This window comes from Falco cherrug, chromosome 9 (assembly GCF_023634085.1).
Source record: "Falco cherrug isolate bFalChe1 chromosome 9, bFalChe1.pri, whole genome shotgun sequence".
In the NCBI taxonomy this organism is placed as follows: Eukaryota; Metazoa; Chordata; class Aves; order Falconiformes; family Falconidae; genus Falco; species Falco cherrug.
In genome coordinates, this window is record NC_073705.1 from 46,519,930 (window position 1) to 46,546,027 (window position 26,098).

General features: G+C 42.3%; 1 protein-coding gene and 1 long non-coding RNA gene across 13 annotated transcripts in view; both read right to left on the reverse strand.

The window, feature by feature from the left end:
- Nucleotides 1-708: 708 nt before the first annotated feature.
- Nucleotides 709-12,038, reverse strand: LOC114018184 (uncharacterized). Of its 3 annotated transcripts, none has more exons than XR_003563616.2 (3): nucleotides 11,883-12,038; nucleotides 9,726-9,867; nucleotides 709-2,773 (listed from the first exon to the last, which is right to left on the reverse strand). It is a non-coding gene; the product is annotated as an uncharacterized LOC114018184 (long non-coding RNA). The 3 variants fall into 3 exon arrangements; XR_008733988.1 differs by having other exon boundaries at nucleotides 9,726-9,911; XR_008733987.1 differs by having other exon boundaries at nucleotides 9,726-10,163.
- Nucleotides 12,039-24,312: 12,274 nt separating this feature from the next.
- Nucleotides 24,313-26,098, reverse strand: part of LOC102047611 (pulmonary surfactant-associated protein A1-like) — a 34,612-nt gene continuing 32,826 nt past the window's right edge. For all 10 annotated transcript variants that reach the window (XM_027817228.2, XM_027817224.2, XM_055720877.1 and 7 more), the window contains 2 exons: nucleotides 25,620-25,682; nucleotides 24,313-24,875 (listed from right to left, as the gene is read on the reverse strand). In XM_027817228.2, the coding sequence (XP_027673029.1) occupies nucleotides 24,499-24,875; nucleotides 25,620-25,682 (440 nt within the window). In that variant the 3' untranslated portion in view covers nucleotides 24,313-24,498. The remainder of the gene's footprint in view (nucleotides 24,876-25,619; nucleotides 25,683-26,098) is intronic.

Genomic DNA, 26,098 nt, shown 5'->3' on the forward strand with positions numbered 1-26,098 from the left:
CGATTGACCCCTGGTTTGCTCCAACAAGAGCTGTGCCTGCCATGTGGGGTCCAGGGCTGCACGTGCCCTTCTGCACTCACACTTCCTTGCACTCTGGGCACATGCGGCACACACCGGCGGGGCCTCCCTTAGGCACACGTTGTGGGTACCACAATCGATGGCTTAGCTTTGGAGGGAAAATACAAAAGCAAACAAGGCCTGCTTGGTGCTAGAGTTGGGATGGACAATACTTAGGGTAGAGCTCTAGGGCTTTGGGCTGACCTGCTGAGATGCTCTGGTCTCAGCAGAGTAGGGCTAGGGCAGCTGCTGGTCCTAGTCCAATATTTCCACAGCTTCTGGCTACTCATCCTCTCCACTTTTTCCCTTCATTATCTTTCTAAACTTGGTTTAAGCTGGGGCAGGTTTAGCTGTTGCCAAAGTTAGCAAAAATTTAGCTGGTTATCTGCATTTGCAACAGTTCTAAATAAGAACAAATAGCCGTGATTTTTTGTATTTGATTCATCTCATGAAATACAAAAACCTCTTGTTCCTGCTCTAATCCCCATTCTTCTGTGAGCTCTGCCTCTTTTACACTTCTCCTGCACACCCTCCACTTGCATTGTGTGCTCTGGAAAACCAAAGGCAAGGAGTAAGAAGTGGGAAGAGCAGAAAACAGGGGTTGTTGTCCACGTGGCACCCGGTGCAAGTGAAGACCAAAGACAACTTAGCTCTGGTGATCCTGTTTATTTGTGTGGAGCTGTAGCTACAGAACGGACAAGCATGTGAATTATTATGAAATCTAAACAAGAAACTTAGTTACTGCTTGCTTGTTTTTCAGTGGAATCCGTACTTGAGGTTTTGTTTTAATTTTCTTCTGTTGAGCAAACACTGACGCCGTAGATCTGAAGGCAGCCAGCTCATCTGTTTGTGTTTCCTCTCTCTTCTTTACCTTTTCCCTATTCCTGTGAATCTCTCAGACACAGCACAGTTATGCGGTACGTGGTGTATAATTGACCTTTACCTCGTCAGTCAGTGAAATGATTCAGATATATAAAATTACCCATTATCTTTCAGGCTCAGAATGCAGTCATCATTAGCAAAAAAACCATCGGTTGCTTTTGGGCCTGGGACCAGACAGTCATATGACTATGAGTGTAGCAGGCAATTACACCAACAAAGGGATGAGTTGGCTGCTTATAAATGATGAGGCAGTAGCTTAAGTCATTGTGTTGGAGACAAAAGTGCTGTAGTCTTAAAGAAAAGCAACGTTTTTCAATCACTGGTGGGTTTGTTTATTTCTGGCAAACAAATAATCTCTATCAAATGAAATGATAATGTCTTTGAGTCATTTCCAGCCAATTCATTATCTGCTGATGCTCAAATAAAATAGCTGAAGCACTGAGCACTTCCCAGTATCATTTTCCTACTGGTGCTAAAAACCATTTTCCTCTGAGTTATATTAAGCAATTCTAGTGGCTTTCCAAACCAACCAACAAAAGCAAAGCAGCCCAGCATTGGATTTCATGAGGAAATCAAACCCATTGCTCTTGTAAACTGACAGAAACTGTTACTTCTGTGCCTCAGAAATCCTTCTAATGAGCGTCCCACAGTGTGGAAGAATTAGACTGGAAAGCTTTAATTTGATCTGGCATGAATATGACATTAGGCTGGAGATTGGGTTGTTCGGGTGGTTGTTTTTTTTCATAAACTTGCAGAGAAACAGTTTTGTTCTATTCCCGCCGTCCAAGCTATTATTTATATATGAGAAAGGGAAGCTGCACCAATAAACCTATACAACAGTTAAAAACTAAAGTAATCTTAATCACATTATTTCCCAGAGTAAATTTGCATAATGTAGTTCAGGCAAATAGTTGCTCTATGTTTGCATTAACTTCGAGCCAGTGTCTGGCCAGGCATGTCTGAGCATCGGGCCATCCCTCACGCTCCTGCCCTAACCCTGGGATGCTGAGGGCTTTGTGTTCTGGCACTCGGGATTTGCAGAGACAGGAAATTCATGCATAAGGAAAGAAATGAAAAACATTTTAGGCTAGCGAATTTTCAGATCAGGTGAGAGAAGCGCAAGATGCTTATTTATTACCCCATTTGTCATGGGTTCGGGTTTTGGGGTTTTTTTAGGTTTCATGGTAAAACCAGACCAAACCACTACCCTCCTGGAGTACATTCCGAGCTTTTGGTATGTCCACCTGCATAACTGACAGTCACATCAGCTCAAGGCTTTGATAATATTTACAGTGTAACTAGTAGAAAGGGAGGCTTTCCTGAAATTAAGGGAATGCAATGCTGTATCATGCTTGCTTCTCTTCCAGTCTTATTTTCAGTCCATTATAATGCAAGAGAAGAAGTCGGTCTAGGAACTAAGCCAACAACAGTAATTACAACATAGCCGAAGAATGGAAGGCAAAGTGCTGAGAACTGTGGTAGATGAGGACAAAACTATACATGTTCTCTTTCCACAGGAACTTAGCAGCAATAGGCTGGAAAACCTATTGCCTTTGGATGGATCCTAGGCGGTAAGAGTGACCCTGAGAGCTGTCATCATTCTGAACCATCCTTTCAAGGGATCGGCGGTGTCACGGCTCGTGCCAGGGCTGCCTCACACAGAGCCATGCAGCGAGATCTGTGGCACATGCTTCATTCTCCAGATCACCACTGCAGCGGGGGGCAGAAACATGAGGAAACTCATTGTCAGCACGGCAGCAAAAATGACCAGCATTATTTCCCATAGGGCCAGGTTCGTCTCCAACATGGTTTCCTTCATGCCAAGAGGCTGAAGCTGTAAAGCAAAAAATATACTGCATTACTTTTTTGCAACTGTTGCACCTGTATAGATTTGTTTTAGCCAACACAGCCTCCTTGGCCTATTCTTTTCGCATCCTGAAGAAGAACCCCATTTTCCCTGGCTGCAGGCCCTAGCAGAGCTCCTGCGCTCTCTCTCTTTCCCCTCGAGAGCCTCCCTGGAGCGCCAGCCTGCCTTTCCCTTTTGGCTCTGTTGCTGATGCTGGTGTAAGACACTATGTCCACCCTGGAGTGCCGTGCCCGACTCCTGGGCGAGCCTTTGTCACCTTGTCTTCAAAACTTTGATTTTTGAGGCCCTCCCCTCCCACTTAGAGCATCATGACACAAAATGATTATTACACTGACATGCATCAAAGCTAAAGCTGAGAATAAAAGGATATGCTGGAGAAGAGGGAGAACTGTAAGTTACCTGCTATCGGAGTGTGTGGGTTTTTTCTTCATATAAAGTAGGCTTTAAAAACCTTTTGCTTGCCAGAAAGCTTCAGTGGACACTCAGTAAAGAATTTTGTGCTTTGAAAATTACTGCATATATATTTTAATGAAACTGCTGAAAATTGATTTCTATTTGAAATGGTTTAATCAAACAAGTATGAGCTTAAGACGCAGGGTGGTTTAGCAGCCAAGCAGCGGGATGTACGTGCAGAGAAGAGGCAGAGCTAGTAAGTCTCAAGTCTATAATTCTGCAAAATAGAAAAAGAAAGAGTAGGCCAGTTAGGAAGGAGTTAAGTTATGTCGGTTTTGAGACAAGAAGCCAGAATTGTTAACAGGTGTGTCTGGTTAATGGAGGGCTTGATGCAATTCCTTCAGCGCAGGACCCACACACCTGAAAGCCATCACGGAGCCGAAGCTGTGAGGAAAGTGAAAAAAAGTGGTGACCAGGGGCTGAGCAGGGCTTTTGTGTTCTTCCTGATGTCTTGTCTCTGCACCCTGACAGCAAGGAGGTTTCCTGAGAGGCCTCAGTACTACTTTTAGTCTGGGAGTTTGGCTTCGAAGACACTGGAGATCTCAGGTTTGTCCATTTTTTTTCAGAGTGGGTGGTAAACTAGGTTTCTGGTGCTAAATCCTGACCTTGTGTGAAGGAGAAGACTGAAACAGGATTGATAGAATATGCTTACTTAGAGGGAGTAGTACGCATGCGAAGCTAATGAGTTGCCAGCAATTTTGTACCTGGCTTAATGGTGTTCAAATTTCTCTCAGCTCGGTTTTGTGCTGTGGCCTGTGAGGGGAAGCAGCAGGTGCCTGGCAACAAATCCTGGAGGGTTCAGGCAGTGCTGTGCCTTAATGAAGGCTGGCTGGCTGTTAGGTAGGCTCTAGGTGGAGCTTCTGTGGGCTGCTAAATGGACTGGGCTGTGCTGCTGGGGCAGACTGTAGCTTTCTGGTGCCAACCTCTCATTTACCTTCTCCTCTTGTTCCTGAGGTATCAGCTCAGCCTTTTTTGAGAGAGACACACAGGCTTTGACAGTGGGAAGCATGCTCTCTCCAGACTCAGTTGTGCCTACCCAGCCAGGGTTGGTACCTACCTCACAGCAGTACCAAGACCTTTCTGCGAACCTCAGCTCTTGCCTGGTTGTGTCAAGTTTTAGATTAATGACGAGTCTTGCAAACTCCTTCTCATGTCTTAAGGCTTTGGGCTCCCAGCTTGTAAGTGAACGAGTGCTGCACAGCCCCGGGGTGCATGTGCAGCTTGTTTTGGTCTTTTGGGGACTGAATACATCAGCAAACCTTCATAAGTATGCCTGTATGATAAGAGGGTCGTATCATGCATCAGTACTACTATATTACATAATTTTCAGTAAGATACATCATAAACAAAGTACATTCATGGCAGTGGAATCCATCCCAAATAGATACAGGTGCACTGACAAGTGAGTGTGCTGAAGTGTGGTGCTGCGCAAGCAGCAGGGATGGAGGCTGGATAGAGCCCATGACTTAATGCCCCTTCTGAATGTTGCTTGCCTGAGCTTCATTAAGCACAGCTGTAAGAGATCTGGGGTGGCTTCGTTAACAAGGTGTTTCTTACCTTCACCGTTTGATGCACACTGGCTGTGTGTGGTTAAATAATCTTTCCAAAGAGCCAGCAGCCCTACCAACTTTCTAAACCTCTAAAATTTGATGGTGGGAGCATATGAATAAATCAAAATAGTGGTCAACCAGAACATAGCTGTAGAAATACAAAAGCAGCAGTGCTTCTTTCAGAATAAATAGACGCTGTCACTGGGGCTTTGCAAGTTCTGTCTCAGCTAAAATCCTCGTGAGTGAATGTGTGAGCACGTCAAACCTGGTCTCTAAACCACAAAATAGCCTGCAGTGAAGGGTGCTCTAAACCTATCCCCTAACTTTAGCAACTGGGTAGAAAAGTAAAGGCCTCTGCGAGGACTGGAGCTGAAGGCACAAATGGAATGCAATAAACTTAGAGAAGTATACAATAATAAAGGTATTTGGGGAGGGGGAAAAAAGAGGCCTATTTAAGTGTGATTTCTGGGCGTACCTTCTATTCCCAGTGTTTAATTCAAGATTTGCCCTAGGGCTACGTGAATTTAAAGGGGTTTTCTTTGAGCTATAGTTGATGGAAGACCTTTTAGGACACTAAGGAAGGAGTCATCTTAGCATGGCGGACAGAGTGTTTTCCTTAGAAAAATCACAATTCTATCCTTACACCCTCCACAGAAAACAAAATTATAACCTTGTTACATAATTCTGGAAATGCAGCTGGTATGCTTAGTTAACTGCATATGCTTAACGCGATCCAAAGTAGACCTTGTAAAAATGTATGTCTTAGCTTGTCAATTGCTTCGCTGCTCCCCTTATCTTAGCAGAGATCCATTTATGAATTGCAATATCTTTTAAGATCACGGCACGCAACTGTTGCAGAGGACTATATAAGCAGGAAACAAAAGACTTGCACTATAGCGTATTTAGCTGATGCACGTGTTTGCCAGCTTGCAGACTGCTGCAATACAGAAAAGCCAGAAAATATTTTTTCACCATTTGATTTGAAGCCTTAACTTTTGATTATTAGGAGAAAGCAAACCCATGTATAGGCAGACAGGGTGCTTTACTCTTTGGCGTGGGCTGCTCTTTTGCAGTGGAGCAGGTGGGCAGGGTGCAGCTGAGACAGCTGCTTTGTGGCTTCTGTCCTCCAAGGAATCTGCCCCAATCATTCCCCACCAGCTGAAAATATTTAAGGGTGCTTGTCCTGCCTGCTGCAGGTAGTGCTGTGTGGAATGTAATCTTTGGTTCTAGCTGTAATAAACCTGTGCTTAAAAAGGCAGTTATTTTTCTCCGCTAGCCTTGCATTTTTTCCCTCCAAGTTACTCATGAATGTCTTTTGATTTTAGAGAACTAACGGTAGGGAAACCTTATGAAAACTCAGATGTTTTAATCACCTTATTGGAACTAGATGGTGAAGCTATACTTCCTCAATATATGATGAGGCCGAATGCTGAAGGCAGCAATACTCTTATGCAAAAAAGCTTATTTGCAGTCTACAGAAGTAGTGTAAAGCTTTAAGACAGCCTTCCAAAGCTTACAGGGGTCACTGTAAGATGAGAAGGTCCCTGAGCAAGATGCTTGTGGAAGGCAGTGGCCTCCCAGGCTGTTACTTGCTCTCAGTTGTGGTTCTTCTGAAGATGTCTCCCCATGGGGCAAAAAGATGATCTGGTATCTGAACTGGCACCTCTTTATACAATTTGTTGTCCTCCAAACCTCAGGATAACTGACTGTCATGTAATAATTATTTTCTCTCTACTGGGAGAGGTCACAAATTTAGTACTGCTGGCTAACCTCTGGGAACAGAAATGTTTTAAAAAATACTTTGAGAGGCTAGGAAATTTGTAAGTACCGCTGCCAAAAGGCAGAATGGATCAAAGTTTGCAAGGTCTGTTTCATGTCAGTGAATCGAAATAGATTTTCCTCTTGTTTCTGTCAGGATATCCTGATTAGTAACTACAGCACTTAACGTCAATCCAAAGCATCTGAGAGCAAAAGACTCACTCAGCTGGAAGCCCACAAGAAATGCGGGCAAAGACTGTTTGCTGTTCCTCGTCTGCAGAAAAGCTGCAATTCCTTCATCCCCCTCAACACAGCATTTCAGGTTTACACCAATATTTATGTGCTTTTGGAAAGAACTGATTCTGTGTAAGTCCTGTGACTCTCAGATGGTTTCTGGAGGTGAATGACTGTAGGCAGATTTAGGTTTAGACCCCAGTCCCTGCAACAGAACAAATTCCCTACCAGTGAATGACTTGGTGCTCTTACTGAGTAAAAACCTTGCTGCTAAATATTTGTAAAGCAAGCATAAACACGCCTCAGGCTGGTATTTGCTTGTAGGCTTGTGTGTCTGAGTATTTATGGAAGAACATCGAGGAATTTAGACCCTTGACTAATGTCCAGACAGGTGAATTTGGTGTTCAACTTTGTGCTGGGTGGCCTGCTCTAAGATTTTTCTTTCTAGTGTTACTTGGAACTCTTGGCAACAGCATTAGGTTCTACCCCAGATGTTCTTGTAAGCAAGAAAACACTGATAAATGTAGGCATATGGATCTCAGCAGTATCGTTTGCAAAGACCTGGCTGGAAACACTTACTGGGAGGTTTGGTTTTGCTGCTGTCCCTGGAGTGGGTAGGAGAGCACTGGTGTTTATCATGATCTTGTCAAGGAATCACAACTCGTTTAGCCTCTCCCACATTCCATGTTGAGCCGGGGGGTGGAGTGGGGAGGAGGAAAGAAAAATTATTCCTACACCAAAGAAAATGACTGTGGCTTTAAGAAAGGCCAGTCAGCCAGGTCAATTTTCCTGCATGATCTCTCGGCCATTCATTGTACTGTTTGGTAATCAAGTAAGTGAGAAATAATCCTTCCCTTTTCCTTCTCCATCCCCAAAGGCAGGGTCCTACTCGGCATAAGCTTGGAGTCTCATTATTACCGAAACAGGCTGATGCTAGAGCAGACAGTACAAAAGAATATAACGAAGTTGTATTAGCACTTTTGGGAATCTCTTGGCCACAGTCTTACCTTTGTGTAATCAAGTGACAGTGCTCGGTTGCTAGTTTGGTGGAGATTAATAAAGTCAGATTGCATGAAAACCCCACAATCAATAGTACTAAACAAAAACATATCTGAAATGTTAAAGACTGAGTATTAGTTATTTCTTTACGCAACAATTTTTCATACTTTAGCAGGTCAGCAATGCCACTAAGTTATGCTAATCAATGATACCAGATTAACCCAGATACGTGATATTGAATTTCTGGTATCTTACAGTGGCAGTGCTCATACTCTCGATGTGGGGAGGGGATTTGTTATCTAGCTGTGAGAACTGCCCAGTTAGATACAAAGATCGACCTCAGTTGCTTTAGCAGGAGGGGAGCTGCAGAATGCTTTCCATTTTGCAGAGGTGTGAACGCCTTCTCTCAGGCACGTACTTATTTAACAGAAGAGCAAGTCAAAAGGGCTAAACCAGCGACAGCAATGAGCTTGTTCTGCTTCCCGTTCCACTCGCTGTGATTTAAATCTTTCGCCTTTGAGCAGGGCAAACAAGTGTTACTGTGTACATGTTTTCTAACACAACTGCCAACTTTCTATTAATATTTAAAGATAATTACACGTGTCTAGACTAGTGTTCTGAAGAGGTCATCAGTGCTGCAATGTCCTTAGTGTGCAGCTGCAGAAATGTAAATCCCTATGCTGCTTCTGTGCCTGTATGTTATAAGCAGAGGTAGGAATGCGAAAAGTTTCCAGACCTGGAATTCTTGCACAATAATTGACTTGAACTGAGGAGGATGATCAAGGAACAACTGTACTGCAAGTTAAAAGCGTCACATAAAACTCCTGTAAAAACCTGACATCAAATTTGTGAGTTTACCACCTTAGAGAAAAGGCTGTGTTTCGATTGTGTAAAACCTCAGAAAGATCTAATAATGCTGCTTCAATCTCTAGAGGGCCAAACCTTTCAATCCAAGTGACTGTTATGAAACTGCGCAAAATCATAAAATATTAAAAGAAATATCACTGAATTTCCTTGTGTTATAAATATCTCCTCTACAAGTAACAACTGAGTGAAATGCTAATTATAAACATTTCAGTATTAATTTTTAAAAGGATTTCAGCTTTTATAAAGCAAACTGTTGTTTAGTCTGATATACATTTAAGTAAACCGCATGTATATTTAACTTTCTGTAAGTAAAGTCACTATGGGACACAAATCTAGCTTAAAGAAGTCTAAAACCTATATGACATTGGGTGTAGAAATCAGATGTATAAAACTTGTGAGATGTTAAAGGAAGGTAAGATGGAGTATATTTAATAATGCAAAAGTAGTATAGCACACTGCTGGGATTTTGCTGATCATGCCTTTAGTTGCTGTGTGTTTCATCTCACTTCCAAAGTAAGCAGGTAACTACAATGAAAGTTAAAATACAACAGAAGTTTCCCAGATGTTATTTAAAATATGCATAAATCACTATTTTTCTTTTTTATTTTTATGAACAAGTCAATTCTGATTTTTGTATTTCAGCTAATAAGGTGGCTTTAAGTGTTATTTTAGAGTTCTTGGCATATGGCCTTAATTTTCTGACTCTTGAATGTATCGCAGAGAGAGGTTATATGCGTCTGAGTCAGGTAGACATTTTTCTGTTCAGAAATACTCAGGCTTTAAACACTTTTGAGTAAACTTACACAAGTCAAAGGTCTTGAAACTTTAAAAGGAAAATAAAGGCTTGCTTTACACAGTGCATTTACAGGCATAACTATAACCATTTAGCAAACTATTTTTGACATCAGTGAACTTAAATACAGAGTTGCTACTCATATAAATTATTTTTCCTCTTCATCCCTTCCCTGCTGTCAACCTCTTAACCAAGTTAGAGATAATTCAGCTCTCTTTGCAGATGAATTTGGGTTGAATGTAGCCAACTCGAAAAAGATGCAAACCTGAAATAAGTTCTGGCTTTCCCTAAAGCTTGTGGGTCCCGTAGTCTTTCAGCTCTTTTCAGTCCACTCTCGCCTTCTCAGCGTCCTCAAGGTGTCTTGCGAGTCTTGTAGATAAAATCGAGTCACTCTGGGTGACCCTCTTCTGTCAGGCAGCAAAACCACACGTTAGAGAAGAAGGTGTTCAACCTACCAGACAAACCAGGGAGGGCGAGGACAGCATCCCCTCAGCTGTGCGAGGCTCTGGTGAGTGTGGCAGCATGCACAGGTACTTGTTTGTACAGCAGTGCCTATATCACCTCCCACTTGGTGTTCTTAAAGTGGCACAATCCTCTCCAAGGAAGGGATGAAGCCATTCTGCCTTGACTGCGCTTTGCTCAGGATCAGCAAAACAATAGCTGGCTGTTCACACGTGTACACGCTGCCTTGGGAGACAATCACCTGTGAAAAATGATGGCCCTTTCTTTTGTCAGGAAACCACTTAGGCTTTCCTTGTATATCATCTTACTTAAAGTGAATAATCTGATAGTAACAGCTAGTCAGAATCTAAGTTATTTAATGAGTAGTACATGCAGCCTTCAGAGCGTGAAGGCTGATGTCCCTAAGGTTACTGCAGATCCAAGGGGTTCATACACCCAACTCTCTTCCAGCTACGTATGTTCAACAACCCACTTGCTACGTACAAGCTGAGGTTTATTTAAATATCGTGGCTATGGTCAGGCTGCTGTAGTACCTATTTTATGGAGTAAAAAGTACATAGAAACCTTTTTGGAGGCTTAGCTAAGCTAGCTCTGGCTCGGCTCCATGCTGCTGAAGGGGGGGTGGGGGGTTGCATTACAGTCCCTGAGAACTGGCCCTCCCATCTGCGCACAGTACTGCACCTAGCACTTCTTTGGTGGCAAGGAAAGGTGCCCAGGCCAAAATGCAGCCTGGGTTAAAAATACATTGGTGGGAACAGTGAAGTCTGTGCAACTACCTCTCTTGAAATGGGTACATCCAAAGGGATGTGTGTTTGCACTGACCAAAACCAAAGTTCAGACTTCAAGCATGTCCCTTTAGACCTTCAAGTCACTTAACTGGCAATAGTTTGTGGTTTTTTTTTTAAAAAAACCTTACAAAACTTATGTTCTTACAGAACATATGAATTAGGGTATTTTTACAGAAAGTAACTGTTGAGAATTTTTCACATGATGGATATCTTTATAGTGTTACAAACAATTTTCTGAACATTTGTTGGGGGAAAAAGAATTTTTTTCGGCTGTATAAAGGAGGTTCAGTAACACTTTCCCCCCCATATCTGACATGCGACTTCCATCTCTTGATATTTGACACTAATATTTCATTGGTCTTGCCAAAACCAAGTTCCTTTTACAGTTTCTTTCCAAGAAGTCTACTTATCTTGTTTAAACTTAGTAAGATTTTTAACCTTACGTAATTCTGGTGGTGGTGTCATTACTCTCACCTTTGGAAGTGGTGCTCTCCATTGGCTGCAAAGTGAACATCATCAGGCAGCTTGGCTGTCAGCAAGCTGGGTGGTCCAGTACGTGCACAAGTACTCACAAATACATGGCAAACAGTGGCAGTCTTATAAGGCACAACTAGTATTTAAGGTCAGGATAGGGTGGATTAGGCTTTTAAAACAAGTTCATAAATGTTTCAGAAAATAACTTTGAAGTGAGCGGTTGCCAGCCTTGGGGAATCCTGTCTTTCTACAAATCAGAGGATGCTGTGCTGCCTCACTCAGACTTAGGAAATAAATGAGGTGCCTAAATGCTGAACTGATTTACTTCTCAGGCTGGTACTGCTGGTTCCAGACCTGCCTGCTGACAGCAGGGTTGCTAAGGGAGCAGCCTTAGGCAGGGTGAGAAATATTTGCTTTGTTTGGCATTTTTGGTCCTTATCTAGTACCGCAAGTAGCTAGTGTCTGAACGGGGCTGACATCTGTGGCTGTGAAGTAACACACTGAGTCCTTTCCCTCTTCCCTGGGAGGCCACAGGGGAAAATGCCCAAGTGTGAGGTGGTGGGGGGACGTTTCTACTGTGTCACATTCAGACTGACACTGCAGGAAGCCACTTTCTTTCACACACCTGCAATCAGCTCTAACTTTGAGGTAACTCTAAACCCCCCAGAGATAAGCAGGATAAAATAACAAAAACTTACCATGGCTTTAAGTGTCTGGGGAGGGGTCCAACTTCATTCTCAGGTTGATGTTAATCACTGTAAACTTCCCAAACTTTATTGGAATACGATGAGTGGAAAACTACTGTATGAGGTGATGCCTGTGTTCCGGTTTCCTCATGCTTGTGGCAGAGTTAGTTTCACAACAAGAGTCACGCAAGGCTGAAGGCTGTGGGTAGGTGAGCTGTAAAACTGTTGTGAGTAAGAGTAAGAATTGAGTTTGAAAGTGAAGCAGTGCCTCTGGACTCCTGAGCCCTCATTTCCCCTCCGCGTACCTGTTTCAGCTGGGTTAGCATAGCAACTGAACAGTCTGCCTAGACCTTGCATGACACGGGATCCACTAGTTTATATTTTGGCTGTGTTGTCCGAAAATAAGGCATTAGTTAAGAGCTTGTAGATCTCAAGTGCTGAACAGATGCACTGGATAAACTGAGGACTTTGCTCAGGAAAGTTTTCTCTTTGCATATGTTGGGATAACTTTACAATTCTTGGAAGAGGGAAATGTGGTCCTATTTAGCATGGATTGTTGTGATGGAGGATTTGAATCTTGCTGGAGTGAATAATTAAGTAACCTGTGGAGGCAGACCACCTGCAGGTGCCAAATTGTTTGAGCAAAAAGGTGTCTTAGTTTGACATTGGCCCTGTTGCGTTAATCATCCTGAATAAATACCTGTAAGGTAAATTGCCTAGTTTGCAGAGAACAGCAGCAAGAATGAATCACGAACTGTGACATCAAGCAGAGGGCTGAGTGAAGGCCAGGAAGACCAATGCCTTGTCACAGAGCAGGTGGCAAGAATGTGTACTCAAAATATTTGAGTAATTGGATTTAAGGATTGTTGTGCATGGCCAGTTGCTTCTCTGGAATTGCAGCGAAGTGTGCAGCGATGAGGCTCCAAGCAGCCCCTGCATCCACACCAACCATGAGCTCACCTTCCCTCCAAGCAGTTACCTTTGTGCTGGGAGTGTTCCATGCCCCTGTCACACAGAGGGCGAGAGGAGCTGGTCTGGCTCTAGAACTGGGTGTTCGCTTGCTCAGCTTTCCGTGACCAAGCTGGAGCTGACAAAGCACACGTCAGTGTGACGGGTAGCCAGGCATTTGGCTTTCTGTATACGTGGAGGCATGCTGAGGTGCTCAACCAGCCTTTGTACCATGTCATGGAGCTTATGCGGAACCTTCACGGCTGAACATGAGCCCCCCACGTGCCCAGGTGGCCCAGGAGGCCAGCGGCACCGGGCTGGTGCCCGAAACAGCGTGGCCAGCAGGCCCGGGACAGGGACCGTCCCCCTGCGCTCGGCACCGGCGAGGCCGCCCCTGGAACGCTGTGTCCAGCTGTGGCCCCGCACGGCCAGAGGGACGCAGAGGGGCTGGAGCGTGTCCAGAGCCGGGCAGGGGCTGGGGCAGGGGCTGGGGAAGGGGCTGGGGCACCCGTGGGATGGGGGGCGGCCGGGGGGGCTCAGCCTGGAGAGGAGGGGGCTCGGGGGGGCCCTTATCGCTCCCTGCAGCTGCCTGACAGGGGCTGTAGGCAGGGGGGGTCGGGCTCTGCTCCCAGGGAACAAGGGACAGGACAGGAGGGAACGGCCTCAGGTGGCACCAGGGGAGGGTTAGATTGGGTGTGAGGGGACATGTCTTCACCGAAAGGGTGGTCAGGCACTGGAAAGGGCTGCCCGGGGAGGTGGTGGAGTCACCCTCCCTGGAGGTGTTTAAAAGACACATAGATGTGGCACTTGGGGACATGGTTTAGTGGTGGGCTTGGCAGTGCTGGGTTAAGGGTTGGAACTGGTCACCTCAAAGGTCTTTTCCAACCTAAATGCTTCTGTGACTCGCTGCCTAAGCTATGTTGAAGTCAACTGCCCTAGAGGGAGGGTAGAAAAAAAAAATAAATCATGGGTTTCTCTGGATGTGCCTGTTAAACTGCACAACTGTAGATCTAACCTTGGGAATACTCAGCTCCAGTAGGTGACTGGACTCAGCAGTAAAGCGGCTCAGAAAGCTTTGTCTTAATGCCTCAGCTCAAGCTGGAGCGTGAGGGCTCTGAGCACTTTCTGCAGCAAGTGCAGGGTACGGGCTGCTTTAGAAACACAGGCCCAGGGGAATCCCAGCAAGGGTTTGACAAGCAGCTCTGTGGTGCCCACAGATTAGCTGTATTTGAACCTCTCTATATCTAGCTTAAAAAAAAATAATAAAAAAAAAAAATTGGCCTTGTTGTATCTCTGCTGATCTTCTTAAACCACATAAGCACACAGCCTGCACGGCGTGGCACCCTGGGCTTCTTGTGCTGCTACCATTTTAAGTCAGGAAAGGGATTAAGAGGTTTGGTGGTTTTTTGGGGTTTTTTTGTTTGTTTGTTTGTTTAGAAGTGTGTTGGTTTGGTATTCTTTTTTTTTAGGGGAGTGTTAGGTTTCTTTTAGGAGAGATTTTTGCCTGAGGGGCTCAAGACAGGTGGCTTCTGGCCACCACATTTCAGGTATACGAAGGTTAAAGACGTGCTGACTCCAAAGCTTTTCCATGGGAAAGACGAGGTGGGTGAGTCCCCCTTGTGCTCATAGCTCTGCGTCACCCTAGCAGCACTGCTTATGTCTCCGTCGGGGGGATCTGCTGTAGGTGAAGATGGCCAAAGAAATGCAGCCGGCGCAACAGCAGTGGTGGCAGGAGTGTCTGTAGAGGTAGACTTGGTAAGGGAAACTTCCAGAAAGGGATCAAAATGCACACAGCTTAGAGGCTTGTGGGTTAAGGGGTGCCGGAAGATCTTGCGGCTGCAAGTCACTTTCATTATGTGCCTGAGAAATCTTACTTTTTGCTCTTGTTGCAAGTTAGCAGGCTGAAGGAGCAGTGGGAACCCATAGGCAGTTGTGTCAAGTGGGCAATGACTGACAGAACAGCCAAAACAGCCAGTGCTTTCATTATAAGTAATTTCCTCTTTATGGCTGGCAGGCTGGGAAAGAGCAACTTATTTTTTCATGCTGCATCATCTGAGTTCACTAGCTACAAATGAAGAGATAAGGGATAGGCAAGTGCAGCCCAGGGAGCTTGCCAGAGAGCAGCACTAAAGCTGGCAGGCATAAGGTGATTCTGGTTGCACCTTTTGTCATCCCAAGTGCCATCAGTGTACACCTCCACATGTTCCCCTTCCCCTTTGCCAGAAGGTTCATTTAAATGCCAGTTAGTATAGCTCAGCTGTGTACCATCCAGGAACTAGAATTTGCTTGGAATTAGGGGTTCCTTTATCTCCAGGTAGGCATAGGTATTGAAACTCTTCACAATGGAGAGAATGGCATCATTCTTGCCAACGTTCCTCTGAGTGGCAATAGACCCTCCAGCTTCTTGCCATTTTTATAGTAGTATGGGCACCCCTCTCTTCATAGCAAATACTTTTTCCTCCAGACGCTGCTGTTATCTTTTCCAAGTGGAGGACCGCAAGATGCAGTGAAAGCTGATAAGCTTTTATGCATAGCTGTGTGGTCACTTTGCTGCCAATTGTACTTCCTGCTGTTTTCCTCCATAACTTTAGATTAAATCCAGGAAAAGGTAAAGGAGAGGAAAACTTGAAACCAAAAATTAAAAAAAGAAAACAAAGAGACAATCCCCAAAAGCCAAAATAAATCTGAAAGGATGAGGGGAGGGGAAAGAGAAGAAACACATAAATACACAGACAATGAAATAGGTGAAGCACAAAAGAAGCTGGAAAAGGGGGAAAGGAAATGATGAGTTCTATTTTCAGAAGAAGTATATTATCATTTTCTTTGAGACTCTGTGTAAGCTCTCCGAGATGGGTTTGCAGTATGCAGGGGTGCATGTCAGTCCTAAGTGAGTACGATCATAAGATCTTAGATGTGATTTGGTTGTCATTGTTTGGTACGTTTTTAGTGCTCATTTTATTTGTCTGTTAGGAGTATGGGGTGCCCATGGAGCGCTTCTGCATAGATGGGGAATTTAATGCGATCATTTTCTGACTTGCACCCATACTTCAGAGCTGTTACCTAGACTAGTCTCCCACTAGTTATGAAAAACTAGTCTTCTCCTCCCTGCATTTGAGAGTTATCACTCTCTTGTCTCCCAATGTAAATGGAATAAACCAGAATGCAATGAAACTGCAGAAAGTTCTGCCTTTTCCCTAAGAAGCCATTTTGTTTAGCTTGTTTATGCCCAGTAATCCAGGCACAGTCTTTCAAGTCTGGAAATCCAATGCTCTAACTGACAGCTAACATTTTCCATTTCATTATCAACAAATGGTAGGAAACCTATGAACAAACCCAGCTATTAGGCACTTTGCCTTATAGTTTGAATCTTGGCTTTCGAGATAAAGCAGGGGTAATCATGTGAAATTAATACAAACTGCTAAAATGTTTGTTTGACCTGTTTTGGTTTTCTGCTGTGCTTCAAATAGGGGATCTTTTCACACACTGATCTTTGCAAGGATAGGGAATGCATTCCTGGAAACTACCTGCAGAGCAGTGATGTTTATGGAAAACTTGAATTAGCAAACTGAGTCAGTCTTCACTCTATAAGTGACTAAGCCACTCCAGGCAAAACGCTGGCAGTTGTGCGGTAGGTTTAGTTGATTTTTAACTGTGTCTAGGGATTGTTGACAGAATCTTTCAGGCTGTTTAAGCACTCGCAGCTTCAACCTAACACCTAGCAACAAGTTTCTTGCGTCCTGTGTAATGGGAAAGGATACCCTTTTCTCTGTGAATCTCACTGTTGTGTCATTAAGTAGGAGAGGTTTAAGCATCTTGCTTCATACAAAGAATTAATAAAGATCTGGGGGTTTTCTATAGAGTAGAACCCACATCAGATTATACAAGATAGCACTGAGTTTACAAAGCATGAGAATAGAACACAACAGTACATCTAGATAAAAACGGAGATGGTAACTGCATGCACCTGGCATAAATCCTTCACCTATCCCATCTTCAGACAAGTGCATGAAACTGGGCAGTTAAAGGAATTCCTGCAGGTTTATGTTGAGCACAGCATGGGAACAGGAACAAAGCTGCTCCTAAGATTTTGTGGAACAATTGTGGAGACAGCATTATTTAAAGCCAGCTATAAAACAGGCTGCTTTACTATCCAGTGTAGAGTACTACACTAAAAAAAAACAATGTTTCAAAATTTTTCTAAGTTTGAAGTTTTATGTACCTTAGGCTTTGCCTCCAGTGACACGAGTGTCATGGATGTAGTTGCAAAGTTAGGTTATTTCAAATAAATAAAATATTTTTCCAAAAGACCTAGTCTGCTAGTCTACAGATTGGGGGAAAAAAAACCCCAAACCCACTCCACACACACACACACACCCCCTCCAACCAAAACCCACATCCCTTTCAAAGTGCTTTTTTGTACAGCAGATACCATTATATGCCATTTCTCCCCTGCAAAAGGTTAAGTAGTTTCAGTCCTAATTTGACAGGGGAGCAATATACACATGGCTGAATTAGTAAGTGAAAGCCAGGTTAAGATAAACTGGGACGTGCTACCTTTATCAAATGGTTTAAGAGCAAACAATTGTTTAATGCTTATTCCTCCATCTTTTAAAGTCTTCACCTCAGGTGGTATCCTCTGTAAAAGCAGGCGGAAGTTTTAATACAAATGTTGAGACACAAAGATAAAAAAAATCCAAAGTGGAAAGGTTTGTGATACAGTTTAATCAGATTCAACATAATTTAAACAGAAACCTATTTAAAGATGTACAATTTACCTAGCAGCTACAATATGAAAAAAAAAAAAAAAAAGATTAATTAAATGGTCAAATTTATAGGGCATGTAACTTGAGATTCACCTTGTTACTTATAGGAAATACAAAGAGCATGTAATATGATAGGAATTTGCATCTGAATAGAAGTGTAATGCACTTTAACTTCAGTGATGGGGTGTGTGCGCGTGTGCTTTCTTCAGGAGGTAAACACTTAAAATGTGCGGAAAATATTTGAGGGTACTTTCTTGACTTGTAGAAACACTTTCACATATTTTAAAAAAAACCCCAATGCTGGAACAGAACAAAGCAATTTCTCAATACATATTTGAACCCCCTAACGTAAATGTTAAATGGCTGTGTAAATGTTAAAGTGTAAATGTCACTGAAGGCAAGCCAAAAGAAGTTCACCTGAAATATAATATGCAACAGGAACATCGCCATCATTTTCATTACAGACTGAGGGCCTATCAGTGATAATTACTGAAGCCTTGTAACTAAATAAAAATAACTGTAGAGCAAAGCCAAAAGACAACAGCACATTTGCAGCACACGTAGAGGTAACAGGCACAGAAGCATATACTGAAATAAATTATACTCCAGAGGATGTCTATATATCATAAATAATGTTTTATGCAACAGAACAATGGTGTTTCAGTGAAGGAAAAAGCTGCTCTAAACCAGTGCTGTAGGTAGAGCCCTCGGGGTGCTGAGCTGGTGAGATGGAGCTGCGTTGCCAGGTGTCTGAGGGTTACAGCTGAGGGCTGTTTCTGTCCAATGGAGACTTCTAGGAAAGCAGTTTAAGGCTGTGCTGCATTTCAGAAAGGGAAGATGTGGTCATACCGTCCTTCTGGTGTCAGGCCAGCATCCTGACGTTGCAGGAAGGCTAACAGCCAAGTTGGTTGAGGAACAGATGCTTTGAGATGAGGTGGGGAATGCGAGCAATATCCATATTTTTTTATTCAGAAATTATCCATAATTATCCATATATTAGTGGAAGGTGCTGCTGGATCTGAGCAATTCTAGATCACCCGACAGGCACTCTGTGCCTGTAGCTTGCACTTTCATACTTACCTCAACAACTGATGTGGAGCCCTTTGTCATTGGCGTTATGCCCACTGAAGCCTGATTGACTCCAGCTTCACTGTTTGTGTGCCCCAGAAAAGGTACCAGCCCTGGGAAAAATAAAAAAGCAGGACCCAGTTGTGTGTACCCTGGCAGAAGAAGGCCATTTTAAACCTGCATGAGTAACCTTTGTTTAAAGTTTCTAGTTAAATTCTACATTTCTTAGTTTCTTTTGAGTGTTTGACTTAACCTCAGTCAAAAGAATGTTAAAAGCATTTTCTGATTGTTTTATGGGGTGGAAAGAAAAAGAAACAAACCCAAACAAGAACCAAAAGAAAGAACATGAGGCAAGCCATTTCCTGGGATCCAGATGAACCGTAGGAAAAGTCACTGGCAGAGACTATTGGGTCTTTGCATCCGTGGTGAGACCAGCTTTAGCACTTCAGCTGCATCTGGAAGAAGGCGCAGGTGGGGCAAGTGGGAGGCTTGGCCTCCATGAGTGGGTTCCACAAGCTGGCTGATGGCCTGGGAAACCTGGAGGGAGACAGAAGGTTTTTTTCCGTGATAGACTCCTGGGAAGAAGTGATGTAGATTTGATAATTTCTAAACTTTTCTTGTCTTGACTTTCATCAGCGTACTGATAAGCTGGAGCGAGCTAAAATAGATATTTAAAAATACTTGCATTTCTACTATGCTTGTTTATGATTGCCTAATAGACTGTTCTGTGTAACTATCATAACTTGTAAACTGTTTTCTGATTTTTGCTTTGAGCTGCATATCACAGACTTGGAAAGATTCAAAGATACAGTTCTGAAAAAGAACAAAAGATTTTTGAGTATTGAGGCAGCTTTTCTTCTGTGTTTCCACATCTGTCCTGAAGAGGTTTTAGAATGTCAGTGCTAGTGCAGCAAATGAAGGATATTCTGGCAGTAGGTTGTGTTGCACAATGTAGGTAGGTAAGTGCAAACCATGCTAAGGACGTTGGTCAACACTGCTTTCTTGGCCGCTTCAAGAAATATAGATGCCAGAGTTGAAATTCAGCTCTTGGAGGTGGGTGTGTGTTCCTTCCATGAGTGTTAGGTTTTCCTTTAGATACTCAACCTCCTGAAAGTTCGTTGTTGTTGGTTTTGGGGTTTTTTTATAGTGCTAGTCACGCTTCAGATAACCTTGAAAATTCTTTTCTTGTTCCCTTAGTTTGTATTTAAGTGATGCCAACCCCACTTGTATTTTCTGTTTACATTGATTTTATGCCGTTCTGCTGCTGTTTCCATCCTACCTTGCCACCACCTTGTCCTCTGCTTCCCTGCATTTCCTTTTCTTTTCCAAATCACTGTCAGACTGTTCCTAGCAGCTCCCTTTCACGTGGCAATATCAGAAATTGCGCAGAGCACATGGGACCTGGTATCTTGCCTTCTCAGAGGAGGGCTGGGGCTGTTTTTGTTGAGGTTTAAAAACAGGAAGGAAAGAATTCAAAGATATGGTAAATTTTAATATAGCTTTTTTTTGTTTGGTTGGTTGGTTTTTTTTTTGTTGTTGTTGTTTTGAGCAACATTTTAGAGCAGAAAATCTTAATTTTACCCACAGACAGTGTGATCAGTGCTTGTAAATACTACCACCATCTTACTCCACTGATTTGCGTGAGGGATCCAAGCAGAGGTCACTAGCTGTCTCTGGTATGTCACTTGGTGCAGCTCAGCTGAAAAACACAAGAAAGAGTTTTGTGGTTATTAGAAATAGAAAGCAAGACAATATCTCATCTCTTCAAAAGTTGTTAATAGCAAAATAGCATCCTAATCCTGAGAGAGGGGAAAAGAACGCTCATGTTTGTGTACCAGATGAAACTATTATTCCATATATTCTGCAGTCGTCCTCCGTTCTCTGCAGCAGAAGGTTCAATTGTTCACTGCAGCCTCTACTACCATCATTACCATTGCTGCAGCCTCCTCGGGGGTTAAGGCACCCTTGCTGTACAGTTCCTTTTGGCTCCTGAGCCACAAGGGCAGGGGTGGGTGAAAGTTTCACGCCAGGTCTCACCCGGCATCACACCTGGCATATCACCCTAGAGCCAAATTTTGCCAAACCCTGGTTTCCTAACAGAGACTTCAAATCAAATCAAAGTCCCTTTATTTTCAAAGGTGCTACTCTAATTTCCAGGCATCCTGTATTGATTATGCTTTAAACTCAGGTATGTTTGAACAACTGTTGGTTAATCCAATTTTATAACAGTACATTTCAACTTCTGATAACGAAAGTCGCTTGCAATCCGATACTTTTTGAGGTCCAGGCAAACCCGTCTGTTATACCATTAGACAATACCTACAAGCACATTGCTTTCCTCTGGTTCGGAAGAGTTGTAATAGAGCCATTAGTCTTTCCACCACTTCTCAAGTTTTGTAAGAACCATGGGAGTTGTTTGTGTTTTTTTTTTTTTAATCAAATTTCTACAGAAATAAGGAAGCCACAGGAAAATATTTATTTGCTGTAATCAAAGGTTAGTTTCTTTATGTGTGGTAGGGATTGATGGCGGTGGGGGAGATGGTTTTGAGTGCTCAAAATTGCTAATAGTATTTCTAAGCTAAATCACCTAATTAGATTATACAGTTATAAAAGGGGATATCACCCTAGACCAGAAAGGATTCTCTCTGAAATCAATATCCATCATTTTTATGGCCAGACAAAACTCTCACTGTTAAATACACTGTAATAACAGTTGTATTAAATATCTCTTAGGTGATGCGGAACCCATTTGCTTCAGAAGAGACTGAATTTTTATGACTTTTTAACTTGTACTAAGATCTTAATTCTCAAAATCTGCTTTTAGAGTATTTGAGCAGTGAATAAGTTATTTTCTGATTAAAGATATTACTGTTAGGTTGCTTTTCTGCAGCCAGCTATTACAAATGAAGAAAAAAAAGACTAACCTAGATTTTTCCCAGGCTGGTCATTATGCACCAGGGATTATTTTTGCTCGCTGCATTTTTAAGGAAAGATTTTATCAAAATTGTTTATCCTACAATAACAGAACACAGAAATAATGTGTTCTATTTCTTCTTTTGCCTGACATCTCTGCCCATTTAAAATAATAATTCCATTCATGAATGCAGAATTTAGATCTTTCACAAAAAATAGACAAATGCTTAAAGTGTTTTAAACAGCATTTGAGGGTTTAAATTAATAGAGTTATACACATATTATTAAAAAAAAAGAAAGCCATCTAAAAGACCAAAATAATTATTTCTGGATACTTTTCTGTTCCTCTGTGGAAGTGCAAGGAATAATCAAGTAGCATTCTAATGTGCAGGTACCTTCACCAGGATTTTAATTACCACATATGAAACCCATGAGATACAAATACATTCCAAGCCTGTCTGTAGAATATTGCTTTTTATTAGCCAGTTTTATTTCTTCTACATATGATGGTTGACATTGGACCTTTTTTTCCCCTCTCTGAAGTTCATCAGTATTGGATAAGAGGCCGTGTAAAAGAAAGTCGACACAGGCCTTTTTTTATAAAGGTGGCAGGAAACTGGCAGGTGTCCTTTTGAAATACGAGGCACAGTCAAGGCTGGACAGAACAAGGAGGGCGGCTTCAGCGTGGTACAGGGGGAAGGCTTGACTATAGCAAAGGAAGAGCTGAGTATGATGTTTTATGGAGAGAATTTATGAAAATAACTGAGGAGTTTCATTCAATTACCTGAAATGTTACAGCTCTCAGTGGTTACAGCCCTTACCAAGTGGTAAGGGCTCCATAGCAGTTCTTTGACTGGATCTGGGGCGTTTGTATTTTTAAGCAGCATGTGTGTGTTTGATTTTTTTTTTTCTCTTCCCCCCCAATACTAATGGCTTAAGCAGAAAGAAATTTGATTCTGAGACCTAGCTTAGATACTCTACTTATTGATGTGATTAAAAATAGCTTTTGACTGAAAAAAAAATCTTCTTTTTCTTAACTGGATAAAAAGCACCCAAGTCTTAAAGTCTAAATCTGTTTAGAAATAGGTGATTGATATAGTGTTTTAAGCCATTTTATAATTTTACACATTAAGGATTTTAACCAGATGAGATTTGTATAGTCATTTTGCAAACACAAAGGTGGTGGAAATAATTTATTAAGTAAAGGAATAGGATACTCTAAATCTAGTTGGAAATCTCTGTAAATGAATTTCTGAAACGGGTTCAGGTAATGAAAGGTCATGTTAGGAGAGTGGGGGGTTTCTGTTTTGTCTTTCTCCACCACGATGCCACCTTATGCCAGGTAATCGCCTTGCTCTAACAAAGAATCTGTGCAGTTGAAAGTCGCAGAAATTGCTAACAAGGTTTACTCATTAAAATACTAATAATTAAAATGCAAGAGGCAGAGGTAGTTTTAGGTAAACCTCCCACCCGTTCAAGCAGGCTTAAAAGGCATTAGTTTAGCCTTTTTGTTTCTCAGAATAACCCAAGTCACAGTTTTGGTCATGGTGTGATCTATTGCCTCCCCATTTTAAATGGTATCATGGTCAGAGGTGTGAAAGGAAGCTGTTCTGTAAAGCAGGTTCACACCTGGCACTGGGTGTACTGTCAAAGTCCCCGCCTGCTCTCAGAACAGCTGGAGTGCTGTATGCTAGCGCTGGACATAAATCCTTTGCTGCCAAAAACATCCCCTTGCCTCCTGCATCTGAAGATGCTAAAGCTTCCCTGCTTCATAGGGCTTGAAATGACCACGTGAATAGATCCCATCTTTCCCTACTGCAGGCTAGGGACAAGGGACAACAGTGCCCAGATTCAAGCCTGGGTTCCGATGGGCTTCCTGCTTGGAGCCAAACACAGGGAAGGAGGAGAAGATGAAGTAGAAGTATTTATGCATATATTTTTACCTCCAGTTCTTCCTGAGGGGAGCCTCAGGTGGCATAAAAATGTTAACGGGCTGATGCCAGGACTTTCTCACTGCAAGGTAGGGGTGTGAGGATTTGCTGCTTGTGGTGCTCTGCTGAGCTCCCACTGCTCGCCAGCTACCCAAACTGAGTAGTGGTGAAAATCTTTTGTGAAAAGATGCTTCTTGATCCCAGCTGATCACATGAGTGATCAGTCTGACTGTGTGGTGGCTCGGCATGATACCAGCAGACAAATAGCTCGTGTTTGAACTGCTTGGACTTCCAGTCTTACCTGCTCCCCCCCCCATAATATTATGTGGTTGTTCAGTGGTTTGGTAGAAGACAGGTGGCCTTCTGACGCTGCAATGGTCATAGTTTTGTAGGGGAATGTGATGTTTTAGTAACAAAATGCAATCTTTAGTATTTTATACGCATATCTCTCTGTCTACATGGATCTAATACGATGTTTACCTTAGTGTTTTATTGAAAGTAGCTTCTGAAACTAGGAAAATTAATTGTAACTGGTGATATTAACATTTTTATAAAGCAAAAGTTAAATATGGATGCTGAATGAATTGGTCATTGCTTCAGTATGACACAATACAAACCCTATAATTCAGAGACCATAGTTGCTCCACTGAGATCAACCTCTGTGCATCTCTTAAGGCAGAAACAATTCAACTTCAGACTTTTCCGATATCCCAAGCCAAACCTTGGAATTTTCCTTAGATCTTCACAAAGGTACAGTGACGATCTGCCATGAAAAATTATTTCCGAGCTATTCCCAACCCTCCAAAAGAGACAAACACATCAGACTAGGCACACTTTAATTAAAGTTAATCAGCTACCACATTTGACATTTTCTTAAGGATAAAAAATACCGTAAGATGATTCATTTTAGATTTTCTGACATTGAATAATTGCAAAAATTGCATAAACCTGAGCCACAGGCAATTTCATTGTCTCGGTACTCTGAGGTGGCTGAAGGGCCAGTCTTTAAAATTCACAGATTATGAGGCGATGCTGGTTGCAATTTTTGTCATTCCAGCTCCCATCACTGTACATCTCTACACATTTTTCTGTCCCTTTGCCATTAGGCTCATTTCTGTGCCAGTTGGTGTAATTTAGAGGTGTGCCATATATATGCCTAAATTGACCTGAATTCTCATGCTCTTTAATGCCCAAGTAAGCATATTTGTTATACTGTTGCACAAAACTCAAAATAGCTTCATTCTCCTCCTTGTTTGTGGGTCTTGCAAGAGTTCCTCCAGCCTTTTCACAGGATTCTAGTGCAGATGTAAAACCAACTACCTTCCCATTGCTGGCAATTATTTTCTCTCCTGCTTCTCTTATTTTCCCATTCAAAGCAAGCACTAAAACATGAAAGGAAAAAACCTAGTTAGCTTTTCAAATTTCCTGTGGCATATTCATGAGAAAGCAAAGGAAGAGAAATCAAGAAAGGAAGAGAAACTGAAAAGTGGTAAGAGGAACAGAGGGCAAGACTGATGAGAGTAAGGGACGAAGAGGAGTAAATATAAACTTTATCAATTCACTAGTTGTCGACTAAGTATGTTGTTATGCTGCTTGTGACCATCTCTCCTGGTCTCCAAAACAAGGATGACCCCATTAACATTTGCTACATACACCATCGGCCCTATTATATTGTGTGCACTCCCTAGAGAGGATCAATTTGTGCACATGGAAGAGAGAAATGATAATTTTTATTAATTCCTTCTCTGTACAAAACAATTTACCCACCTTTAACAATCTGATTGTTGATAGATAAAAATACTAGCAATGTGATACAAAGCTGAGGAGGTCCCATGAATCCATGTGGAAAGTGCAACTTCAGTGTGATTCTTTTGTTTTGTTTGTTTGGTTGGTTTTTTACTAAATCAAACTTGAATAAATACACGGTAGTGTTCCTGAGAGAAATCTGCCTCTCCAGGAAAAAATGAGTCTGGATCTCCCCTGCTTTGGATGAGAAAATGGAGGTTGGGATTTAGTACCATTGCCAAGTGTGATTTCTTTCCTGCAAGTCATGATTCTATAATTAATATTGCCTATTGCATTAAATTGTGATTGTGAGCTGAAAAAGTAAAAATGGGAAAAATTACCGCCTTCAAGTTGGGAAAGTCGGTGCTTCAATATTGCCAAAGCGTTGTAGAGTTCAGGTAGAGCTACACAGATAAAAACAGAAGTTATACAAAAACAAAACTAGGCTCTGCTGATAAGAAATATTCCTTGGATAAACCTGATCATTTTCTAAAACGAATTAGCATATAATGGATTTTTTTTAACATCTGGTGTAAAATAAATATTTCCCCAGTATTTTTTCACACTGTTGTTACGTATCTTAAAGCAAACAAACAGAACCTTCCAGCCCTTTGAAATGCTGACAGTTCCTCTTTGCACAGAAGAAAATTAACTTTTTTAGGTTGAAGCCTTATGCTTGTCGTGTCTGTGAAAGTGGCTTTACCAAAGAGAATTTGTTCAGAATCATAGACTTGTTTAGGTTGGAAAAAACCTTTAAGATCATAGAGTCCAACCCTTAACCCAGCACTGCCAAGCCCACCACTAAACCACATCCCCAAGT